General features: G+C 38.3%; 2 protein-coding genes and 1 pseudogene across 3 annotated transcripts in view; 2 read left to right on the top strand and 1 right to left on the bottom strand.

Moving 5' to 3' along the window:
- Nucleotides 1-4419, top strand: part of LOC107718719 (proline and serine-rich protein 1-like) — a 10245-nt gene extending 5826 nt beyond the window's left edge. For both annotated transcript variants that reach the window (XM_016525921.1, XM_016525920.1), the window contains 3 exons: nt 1026-2466; nt 3934-4081; nt 4238-4419. In XM_016525921.1, coding sequence (XP_016381407.1) covers nt 1026-2466; nt 3934-4081; nt 4238-4363 — 1715 coding nt within the window. In that variant the 3' untranslated portion in view covers nt 4364-4419. The remainder of the gene's footprint in view (nt 1-1025; nt 2467-3933; nt 4082-4237) is intronic.
- A 2013-nt stretch (nt 4420-6432) lies between these two features.
- LOC107718720 (erythrocyte band 7 integral membrane protein-like) lies at nt 6433-9970 on the top strand (annotated as a pseudogene).
- Nucleotides 9971-10163: 193 nt separating this feature from the next.
- Nucleotides 10164-11836, bottom strand: part of LOC107718789 (solute carrier family 46 member 3-like) — a 10832-nt gene continuing 9159 nt past the window's right edge. Inside the window, exon 7 of the mRNA XM_016526015.1 lies at nt 10164-10574. Coding sequence (XP_016381501.1) covers nt 10475-10574 — 100 coding nt within the window. The 3' untranslated portion in view covers nt 10164-10474. The remainder of the gene's footprint in view (nt 10575-11836) is intronic.

The following is an 11836-nucleotide window of genomic DNA, read 5'->3' as shown; positions in this document are numbered from 1 at the left end:
CAAGATTAGAGAAGCAGTCCTCGGTAAAATGACGAGCACAACAAAAGGTTCGAATTGTATTGCTGTGGTATCGTGGAACACAGCATCTTCTCGACACAGAGAGTGTTCGTATTTCGTGGGCAGGCGAGGATTATGCTAATGTGTTACCCAGTGACGTAGATCGGTAACAGGCAGAAGATTCTAAAATATAACGACTCGTTAAGGCGATTTTGAGTCGACTCTTTCTTTTGAGAGACAATATCTATATTTATCATGCACTTTTTTGATTAACAACTAGGGGTGTGCGATATTGACAAATTATATCTCGATATTTTATGGGATTTTATCGATAACGATAATTAGACGATATTTTGCTGAGTGTGTTATTGTGCTGGTACCTTAAGGACTGCCGAAGACAGCTGACTCCTAATGTCGTAATGTATGCGTGCGCTCTGTAGCGATGTTTTGAATGGTTTTTGCAAAATACTTGATAATGTCAAATCGCACATCGTTAAAACAACAATTACGATATTATCGCAGACGATATATATCGCACACCCCTATTAACAACTTTGCAGACTGTTTACATTGAAGGATAGCTACCTTACAAACTGCCAAAGAGATATTTTTCGAAAACCCATATGACCTGCTCTTTAAATCTTTGTGGTGAGACTAATGTTTTAGACTTGACTTAGTAATATGCCTAAATTTAACATTAGTTAAATTTGACAAGTTGAATTTTTCTATTGAACCCAGAAAATTATTTAGTATAGGTTTGCAACAACTTTGCCTTATTCATTTTATCTCAAGGGGGCACTATGTCATATATTGTCAGTCCATGTTTACAGCATGAATGCTTGCTCTGCTGCATTGTACATCTTATGGTGCAGCTAGTGGATTGGGAGATTTCCTGAATTCTCTCTCGCTTTCTAATGCGTCTTTCAAATCAAACACTAATAAACTTAGTCATGTGGTACCTTTGTCTTCATTTCATAGGACTTTCTTCCTTTTAATATTTCATTGTGCTGATTGTTTCATATTTTCAGGTTACAGCCGACCTATCAGTCAACAAAATCCAACCTTCAACATCTCTGGCACACCTGCTATTTCTCCTAATAATTCCACCGCATCCACTCCTGCCACCTCCCAGCCTCAGCCTACCACACCAATCACTCCAGTTTTTCCTGGCATGGTCCCATCCCAGAACCCTGTAACCCCCTCGCCTACTCCTGCCCCCTCGCCCTCAGTCATCAAAGGGCCTCCTGTCCCAGCTGGCTCTCCCCAAGTTGCCTCAAACTCCAGTGGCCACACCACGCCAGTTCCTTCTCCGTTTCCTGGCATGCCCCCTTCTGGTCGAAACACCCCTTCAGTCATTAAAAGTCATACCCCATCTGGAACACCCTGTGGAACACCCGGGCCAAGTACAAGCATCCCTTCTTCTCCCTTCCACAGTGCTCCCCACTCAGAAACACCTACTGGTGGACTCACATCTACTCCCAGAGCAACTGGTGATCCCTTGACTCCTCATGGAGCTATGGGATTACACTCAAAGAAGGGGTACCCACCCTCCTCAGATTCCCAGTCAGCACTTTTGCTCCCTGGCACTTCCTCTACCCAGTCACATTCAGTTATCCGTAGTTACACACCCTCAGGGATGTCCTCCCTCACTCCTGGACGCTCTACTCCCAGCATGCAAGGTGTTGGTGGATTACCAGTGGCGCCTGCGTCTTCTAGTCCTAAGCCCTCTCCTGGACTGACCTCTCAGACAGCCATGAGTAGCCCTGCTGGAGTTTTGTTTATTGACCAACATGCTAGCTCCATGGCCCGGCAAAGTGGAGGTAGTGGAAGCAACAGTCCTGTCCCTTCTGCTTTCAAAGGTCCCTCCCGGTCTGGCACTCCTTCTCTTAGCTCTCTAGTAATGCCAAACTCTGCTGTTCTTGCCCGACCCCTTGGCATGGCCCATGGTGCTGCCTCGCCACAGTCTTCTTTACCCAGCACTGCTGGTGTATCTGGACTCCACAATCTTTCCTCTGCTCTGGGCTCTCAGGCTAGAAGCAGCCCTGCTCCACATTTTCCAGCCATGTCTCCTTTCCATGGAGCCCAGTCCTCCATTTCCACCCCATCCACTCCTACTCCTCCAGTCTCATCTGTATATTCTGGCCTGGCTCACTCTAGTGCTCCCACGCCCTCCCCCTTTGGCCTGGGATTGACCACAGCTCCCTCCGTGTTCCCGGGTCTTCCTTCCGGCCCAAATCCTGCCTTCCCAGGATTTGGAGGCTCAGGGCCCATTGCAGCAGGTAGTCCGGTGCTGTCCTCCTTAATGGGGCTTCCAGGAGCCTCTTCCTCAGTAGCCACCGTTGCACCTCTCCAGGCAGCAGCAGTCGCAGCAGCTGCTGCAGCAGGAGTCCCCTCCTCATCTCCTGTGCTTCCTGGATTCGCCTCTGCATTCAGCTCTAACTTCAACCCCGCCCTTGTTGGCCAGGCTGGGTAATTTTTTTTTTCTTCTATTTAATTGTTGCACAAGTTTATAAAGTATTAAGCTTTAAAAAACACACCTGCCGGATGGTAGCCCTCTAGGAGCACAGTTGGCTACCCATGATTTAGGATTATTTGAAATGAGCAGATAGTGCTAAGCCAGGGGTGTCCAATCCTGGTCCTGGAAATCTACCTACCTGCATAGTTCAGTTCATCTGTCTGTAATTATCAAGTGCTCCTGAAGATCTTTGCTGGAAGGTAGATCATTGGGAATGGGATTGAGCACCTCTTTGCTAAACTAATATGGATAATCTACATTGTCAATGGTATGTAAATAACAGTTCCAAAACCTAGTGAGCTGCCTACTTAGCCAGCATTATAGGTGCACAACACAAGGGCTTCTCTAAAATGTAGGAAGTATAATTATGCTTGATTATTTTAAGATGATTATGTATATATTTCATTCAATATTGAAAAGTATCTAAATACAGTCCAGTCTAATCACAGATGGACTGTTTTATCCACTACTTGTGTGTTATTATGTGTATTTAAAGGGTTAGTTCACCCAAAAATGAAAATTAGGCTGTGTTTTACTCACCCCCGAGGCATCCTAGGTGTATATGAGTTATATTAAAAACGCATCGATTCGCTACAGGAGGCCTTTGTTCACCCCCAGGAGCCGTGTGCGACTTTCTTTTTTTTTTTTTATGGACGGGCTTTTTATTTCCCTTCTTTTGGACTGAAGCACTGTAACACCCGCTGACTGCAATGATAGAGCTTGGAATAGCCAGGACAATTTTTTATATAACTCCAACTGGATTCGTCTGAAAGAAGAAAGTCATATACACCTAGGATGCCTCGGGGGTGAGTAAAACACAGCCTAATTTTAATTTTTGGGTGAACTAACCCTTTAAGTATTGTACTGAAAGCTTAGCAACATGGTAATGGGAAAATCTATTGGAATTAAATGAGTATAAAGTAACTTTTGAGGTTCTGTCTCAGGATGCTGCCTTAGAAGGCCAATGTAGACAGTAGTCAGCAAGGGAGGTCACTGGGTTCTTGAACTGGTTATGTCAAACACTTTCCAGTTGAAATGTTCTGCAAAGTCCAAAGTCTATATTTTCTATTCTTCATTTTATCAGAGTGATACGTGTTCCTCGAAGATATGGTAAAACTGTCATAACTGTGAAAAGTAAACCATAGCCACAAAAATATTTTATGGTCATATGGCTGATTAACTTGAAGTTTAGATACCAATTCTGTCAGCAACATATAGAACATGTGAAGTATTGCTGTCAAGAAGCATTATTGTAGTGAGCACATATGTGTGATAGCTTTTCAGATAGCACGGTTGCCTTTGAATTTAGTCTTATAGATTATTGTGAAACTACATAAGTGCAATCTATTTGTGTTAGTAAGATAGTCATTAGAATTGTATTATTAATAGGCTTATGCAATGCTGCTTAATGTGTTACACAGGCTAACTGGTAGTCTCCAGGCCCCTGGAGGTGCAGCTTTTCCAGGGTTCCTGTCTTTCCCCCCAGGGATGCCCAGCTTCTCCACGACAGCATCTCCTGCTGCCCTTTCTGGTCTTCACAACTCCGCCATGCAATCTGCTCTTTTGCAGGTATCTATAAATTGATTGGAGGCTATGGCTCTTTATTTGATCATTAAAGGGCTACTGGATAGTATTACTATGCCTGCTATTATGATTACTAGCAAGAATTTTAGAAGAATTTACTCTATGCAAATGTTAATGTTTGTTTTGTGTGTGTGATTGCAGGCTCACTCTGCATCAGCGCTTGACAGTTACCCTCCCCAGCCAAATGGATTCACTAACTACCCTGCAGCTGCAGGCTCGAGCTTCCCTCTGCAGCCAGGCCTGCATCCGCCACTGGGCTGGCAGTAACTCATTGTGAGTTACAGAGGGCAGGCATATCGAAAACTATGTGACATTTTGTGTGAAGTGTGTAAAACAACAATTACGATATTATCGCAGACGATATATATCGCACACCCCTAGTGTGCGTAAACAATGACGAACATTGTGGACTATGGTGCTCTGCATGGAAAAAGGTGTCATAACACAATTATGGGTAAAATTCAGAAACTAATGTGGAAGCTCTACTCTCCAATAATTTCCTTTAGAAGATACTCACAAGTCTCAAATCAAGACGAGCTTGTGGTTTAGCGCACTGCATTAGTAGAACATAATTTTGATTGACTTTTGAGGGCTGGGCTGTTTGTTATATGTATTTGAATGAAATGAATACTTTAGTATTTTTTCTTTTTTTTTGTAGAAGTAATTAGGGCTTAACTCTGTTTAAGCATCATAATTTAAAAAAATGAATACTAAAATGAATTTGAAATATACACCATTAGAGGAAATGTGAACAGTGTGGGTGTCTAAATTTTACTAAACTGTTTTTCCCTGTATCTTGAAAGTAGTGAGTTAACTGACCTTTTCTTCAAATGTCTGTCAAATGCTGTACATGTAAATACCATTTGAGAATGGGTAAATTAGGTTTTTGATCTTTGTACTGTAGCTGTTCTTTTTTTTTTTTCTAAGTTACCTTGCAATCTCCTCTAAAGAAGTTGAGTTGCTTTGCAACTCCTAAGTGACTTTAGTGTTACATTTTTCACTCTTGTGCAATTTGCTGATATTAAGGTCAGAACCATGAATTTTACATGTATACAATGTAGATCTCAGAGTCTACAGTACTCACGTTTGTTTTCATTATATATTTTAAAATATAATAAAGAATATGGTAGGTTTAGTCTAGTATGTTCTAACAGCATCATGAAATAAAAGTTCTTTTCTTAGATTTTCTTTGTTTGTCTTTATTCTGAATTTTTCTGGTTAGCAGAAGATATGTCACTTTACCCTTCACCTGTTCAGGACTTTCCAGAATGACCACAAAACCCACAGCAACTTTCTAAATTGAGATGCAATGTAAGCAGTCACTACAGACAAACAAAAACAAATTCAAAATGATTTGCTGCCGGAATTCCAATAATACCAGATTAATTGTAAAAGATTATTGATATTAGTGAATTGCAATTGGTTTTTAGATGGCTGCTATTGCTGTTTATGTATTTGTTTATAGAAAAGTGATGTTAATTTACCGTAGATAATGTGTTGGAAGGAAGTTTGTATTGTATTTACTGATTTCCCCTTTTTGATTGTTAGAGAAAACCTGGCGAAGTAACTATTGAGGTCTTTGCTGGTGAACTTTTTCAGAGAACCGCTATAAAATAGATTCTTTTTGACATTGATTTACCCTGCTTATACTTTTGGTCACATAGCGGGAGTGAAATAATTACTTCAATCTTTTCCACATCATGAGACTCCTGCCATTACTAGTTTCCACTTGACCCTTCGATCACTTACCTGGTGTTACGCAATACTACCTACGAGTTCCTGCATGTAAGTAATGGATGAAATTCCTCACTAGATATAGATAATACAAAATATTTATATAGTAAATATAGTTATAAAAGGGTTAGAAATAGTAATCCATCAAAATTCTATTAAAATACAATTTAGCCTCAAAAAATCCCATACTTTAGCAGCAACATTTGATTTCTTTTGATAATCATGCTTTACTGATATGCAAAGTTGAAATAACTAAAAATTGTTATACTGATCTACCTACCAGACGGTTTCATAAATCACTGAAACGGTTTATTAGTTTTACTAAGAGTAAAACAAGAAAATGTTTTAAAAACCAGTTGGAAAAGGCAAAATCTTTATAGGGAAAAGCATACTTGCTTGATAGCTGAAGAATAAAGCATCTAGGCCAAAACCAGACATAGCGGATGTTTCAGAGCAATCATAATCATCATAACTGCTTCATTAACAAACATCAGCCTCATATTGCACAGTGGATGGTGTCATAAGACCATTAGGGTCTGTAAATGATCTTCTAATTGCATTGTAGACAAGGCCTTCATAGGAAGTGATTTTGCAGTGCAAATATATCCCTCAGTCACCCACAAAGCCAGTGCCGTCTTCTACACATCTCGTGTAGCAACAAACCCACATGGAAATGGAGCGAGGAGCCCAGAGCAAGCAGAATCTAATCAGTAAGATGATCTCACCTTATTTTTCCCTCTGTCCCTTTTGTCTATGAACATTGTACTTTAACAAGTAATGCACTGAGAATATAATATAGTAATTGTCTTAACTAAAACTACTACTGGACTTGAGTGTTGATGTTGATTGAGGTGTCGATTGAGGTTGTATTCTTTAACTATCATCAGTTAGATTTGTCATTTGCATTAGTGTTTGGTTTGCAAAGCAGTCAATTTTCCACACCAATACACAATTGTACTTGCATGGGGAAAGAGGAAGAAAGAAATATGCAGTACATATATGAAGTCAAATAGCTGTTTGTGTTATTTTTAGTATTCCTAGTCAGAAACTAATCACCAGGAACAGACAAGAAAGGTTAACTAAGCTTGAAGTTAATGTTGTTCCATGCATTTGGTATGTCACAATATCTAACAGTATAGTAACTGCAGGACTATTTAAAGGAACCTCAAAAAAGCTAAAATGGTGAAAAGGAAATGGTGACAGCCACAGAACACTATACACATTTTTTTCAATGTATTTAATGATTTTGTACTAAAATCTTGATGTTGGATTCACAAAAAGATTCACAAAAGCCCATGCTGATTTCAATAATCACATCAGATTATAAATCAGATCATAACTTGATAAGTAAAATGTAAACACATGTTAGTCTTTCTCTTAAAAGAGTATGATAGAAAGGGCATGAACATAAAATATGGCCTTGGTTTGAAATTGTTGGGTGTGTAGTGTGTGTGTGGAAAAAATAGCGTAGCCTTATCTGTCACACTGGGGTTATTGCTGATCCAGTGGGGGGCAGATATTGAATTTTTGGTGTAAAGTGCTTCTATTCAGGGTTAAGGGTAAAAGATAAGATGTGCTTCACAGTTTGATTGTTAGTAAGGGTTAAGATGAGTGTTACTGATAAGTTGCTAGTTAGAGAATTTTAGTTTCTTTGCAAACCAAACCAATCAAATCACATGCAGTATTCACTGAATAAAACATGTAATTAGCACCGTGTTCTTGAACAATTTGACCTATTTAACTTCATGTTAGTCATGTGCTGTTTTTGAGAATGACACCATTTTCTGTGGTTAAAGGTGAAAATAAGGGGGGTCTGGGCTGCTGTGGGTGGATCCTTGTGATTATCTCTGCACTTTTCTCCATCTTGATATTTCCAATCAGCATTTTCATAAGCATTAAGGTATGAACCACAACAGGACAAAAAAATATATAAATATATTGAAAAATATGAATTACTATTACTAGGCTCTCTTGAACCCATGTTATTTTAGTATAATTTTAGTCATTTTTATTACTATTTTGAATTCATTATATTTTTATATTTTTCATTTTCATTTTAAAGTTTATCATACAGTTGTCATACATACGACTGGTTTCTTATCGGTTTCATGACTCTTATAACACAGCTGCCTTTCTTTTCAAATAATAAAATACAATTTAAACACAAATCAATATTTTATGGCCACATATTCATTTGACTACATTTATAATAATTAATTTTACAAAATAATATGATAGCTAAATACTTTACTAAATACCCTTAAGTCTTGCACTTTAACAGGAAGTTACATCAGGAATGTTTTACACCTGCAGTTGTTGTTCAAATGTTTTATAACCCACTTCATATGTTTGATTACTGTTTTATAGATTGTGAAAGAGTATGAGCGTGCTGTCATATTTAGACTGGGGCGGATAACAGCCCGAAAAGCCAAAGGACCAGGTAAACAAGAATGTTCAGTACTTGAGTAGACTGCCAGTCTCTCAGATCTTCGATTCAGTAGGCCAAGCTAAACAAATACTGAAGTAACACCAACTTTTGTCAAAGGCAAATTAATATTTGCCTTAGAAGTTCCTCTGATCCACAGGTAGGCTACCAACTGTTTAACAGCTGAGGACCTTAACATAACTTGTTCTTAAAACAATAAATGTGACCTGCTAGCTCAACTCCTGTACATGGAGTGTAGTTTAAATAACGAATCAATAATGTATGACACAGATCATATAATTCAAAAATGTTACCTATGTCTAGGAATCTTCTTCATCATCCCCTGCACGGACTCCTTTATCAAAGTGGATCTTCGAACCATCTCATTTGACATCCCTCCCCAGGAGGTAAACTAAAAATAAATACTCAATAAACGAAAAGTTAATATCGAGTAACTTACATTTAACAAACAATAATGGCAATTACTTCGTCTGTTTTTGCTCCGCCGGCGTGAATAGTTCCAGCAAGCGTAGTCAAAGCGGAATCAACTGCTCCTCTTCTAGCAATTAGCGTTTCGATCCTGAACAATCAGTGTTTTCGAACAAATCTTTTCCGTGAATGATTCAGTGACTCGGTCATAAAGACAGTCTTGTTTCCTACTTGAATGAGAAAGTTGTTGAATGAAAAGTTTGAGTCTGAATTCGGAATAACATATTAAATAGTGCTCATATATTTATGTGGCACAAATATAAGAGAAAATAGTAAGAGCAGAATGATAGTATGCTATTTTGCTTAAGATTGTAAACTCTTGTAGGCCTATACTCTAATGTTTAATATAAAATGTACATGAATTCATCCATTTAAGACTCGCAATTAGTATTTACTTATGGCATTTACTAAGTGGCCACATTTTCATTTTTGTTTGCATTTAGATCTTGACCAAAGACTCAGTGACAATTTCTGTGGATGGTGTTGTGTACTTCCGTGTAAATGACCCTGTTGCCTCAGTGGCAAACGTGACTAATGCAGATTACTCCACTCTCTACTGGCCCAGACCACCTTGAGGAATGTCCTGGGCACCAAGAACCTGTCTGAGGTTCTTTCTGACCGAGAAGGCATCTCCCAAAGTATGCAGGTGAGTGTGATAGTGAAAAAGACAGGTATAATGGCGTCGCTAATTGTGCATCAATGAGATAATTGCAGGTACGATTCAAGCTGAAAGTTTGTCTTATAATTCTCCTCCCTGCTGCAGATGACTCTAGATGAGGCCACAGATTCATGGGGAATCAAGGTGGAGCGGGTGGAGATTAAAGATGTTAAACTGCCACAGCAACTGCAAAGAGCAATGGCAGCCGAGGCGGAGGCGGCCCGTGAGGCCAGAGCGAAGGTGAGTATTACTGCCACACATTACTAATATATGTAAATATAATTAAATGGTAAAAAAATTACACCACATTTAATTTACAATTTGTGATGCCACACCCTAAAATGGTTTGTGATAATACAGGTCATTGCAGCAGAGGGTGAGATGAATGCATCCAGGGCTCTGAAGGAGGCGTCTATTGTGATCTCAGAGTCTCCATCCGCCCTTCAGCTCAGATACCTCCAAACCCTCAACACCATCGCAGCTGAGAAGAACTCTACCATCATCTTCCCTCTGCCCATGGATGTCATAAGTCACTTCATGAAGAAATGAAGAAAGTTTACAGATGCTCACAAGCCATTCATTTAGAAATTTTACATGATTTTCTTATGTGTCATGTTTAACATATTTCCAGTGTTGAAGGGATGTCATTTATCTATAACAGGAAAGAGTGACAAGTTTTACAAATGATTTATTTAAAAAAATACAATATCAATATCATATTTTAGAACATATATCAATGTGTAACAACTTTCAAATGCCAATTTTATATTCTTATATACAATGTATGCATGAAGTTAAATAAACTTCAATAAAAACAGATTTTACATTTTTAAAACATTTAAAGTCATTTTCACCCATGTGAATGACTGTCTTTCAGCAGTTCTTCATCTAACCATAAAAAAAACCGATTCATTCTGATCCCAAAAAGAAACCAAGAACATCTACACACATCAGAGTCCTTGGTTCCAGATTTTTATACTCTCCGTTCACACAAGTGTTTTCTAACGTTCCACTAGACTAGAGGACACTATTGTGCCAAAGAGTTCGAGGAAATGAGCTCCCAGTGTCCATGTTATGGTGGTAGTTCTAAGATTTCTGTGTGGTTTTCCATAATCTCTTCTGTCAGTATGATGGATTCCTCATACACATCCAGACGGAGACAAAGAATAACACTAAGGGGGAAGTATGTGTCAATGTGTTACATTTGAAATTTCATCTGAGACAACATTTTAATAATTAAACATAATAATAATAGCAACATTGAATTATTAACACTTAGTTCACTTAAAAATTAACATTTGATTTGCATTCAGTTACTACTACAGAAAGCTTGGTATATAGTGCACAGGTCATGTGGACTACTTTTTTGGTGTTTTTAGTGGCAAGTAATTTGATTCATCCAAGTGACTAGAATCTTTTGAACCCAATTACCAAAAATATTAAGAAGCGTTCACTGGCTTGTTCAGCGAGTAGTGTTGATTAAATTACTCTAAAAGAGTAATTACTAATCTTCAACAGTGTAATTAGATTACTGTACTAATTAGGCCTACTCTCTCCAAAATGTGTTGCAATACTAATTACTAAATACTTTCTTAACCTCGACCAGCTGAACAATACAGGGATAGATATGAAACTGCTCTTTTAATTCTTTCAAATAAACAATATGAAATTAAATAAGTTATTCTTGAACTGATCAAAGTATTTAAAGGGAGACGGTAACATTAAAAACATACATTTTAGCATTAGATGTTACATTTTGATGTTATATTGTTTTATACAGAATTGTTCTATAGTCTATACACTATTTAATGCAATTACATCAGAAGTAACCGTAATTAAATTACAGAAAAACTGAGAGTAATCCCTTACTTTTACTAATTCAGGGAGAAAATAATTGTTTTTTGTTTTTGTTTTTGTTTTGTGTGTGTGTGTGTGTGTGTTATTAATGTGCTATGTTTTTACACAATCTGTTCAACCAATGAAATGCTCCTTCACAGTCCTTACTCGAATGCTATTGGCTCATCAGTCTTTGAATAAATCAGTCACTTTTCAAAAGGGAGCGACTTAAATGAACGAAAAATAGCGTGTAAATAAAGGACACTGATTTGTATTTAGTGTAACAGAATATGTTGACATGCTTTAATGTTCAAAAAACACATTATTTTTCAAATACTGTACATTATTGTAGGTCCTCTATGCCCCGCCTCTCTCAAACGCTTCGTTTTCTACCAAGTCCCTCCTTCCGACAAGCGCAGTCTGCTCTGATTCGCCAGCTGACCCAGTGCATTGTGATTGGCCGAACACCACAAGCACGCATCGGAAATGTAACGCCCCTTACCATAAACGCGAGCTTCATCTTTCAAAATAAACGTAAAGACATTGTGTGTGCGTAAAGGCACACACAATGCGCAAAACTCCGCATTTGAACAGTCAA

This window comes from Sinocyclocheilus rhinocerous, unplaced genomic scaffold, assembly GCF_001515625.1.
Source record: "Sinocyclocheilus rhinocerous isolate Xijiao unplaced genomic scaffold, SAMN03320098_v1.1 scaffold1655, whole genome shotgun sequence".
Lineage (NCBI taxonomy): Eukaryota > Metazoa > Chordata > Actinopteri > Cypriniformes > Cyprinidae > Sinocyclocheilus > Sinocyclocheilus rhinocerous.
Note: the sequence above shows the minus strand (reverse complement) of the source record. Positions and strands in the feature narration are given on the sequence as shown.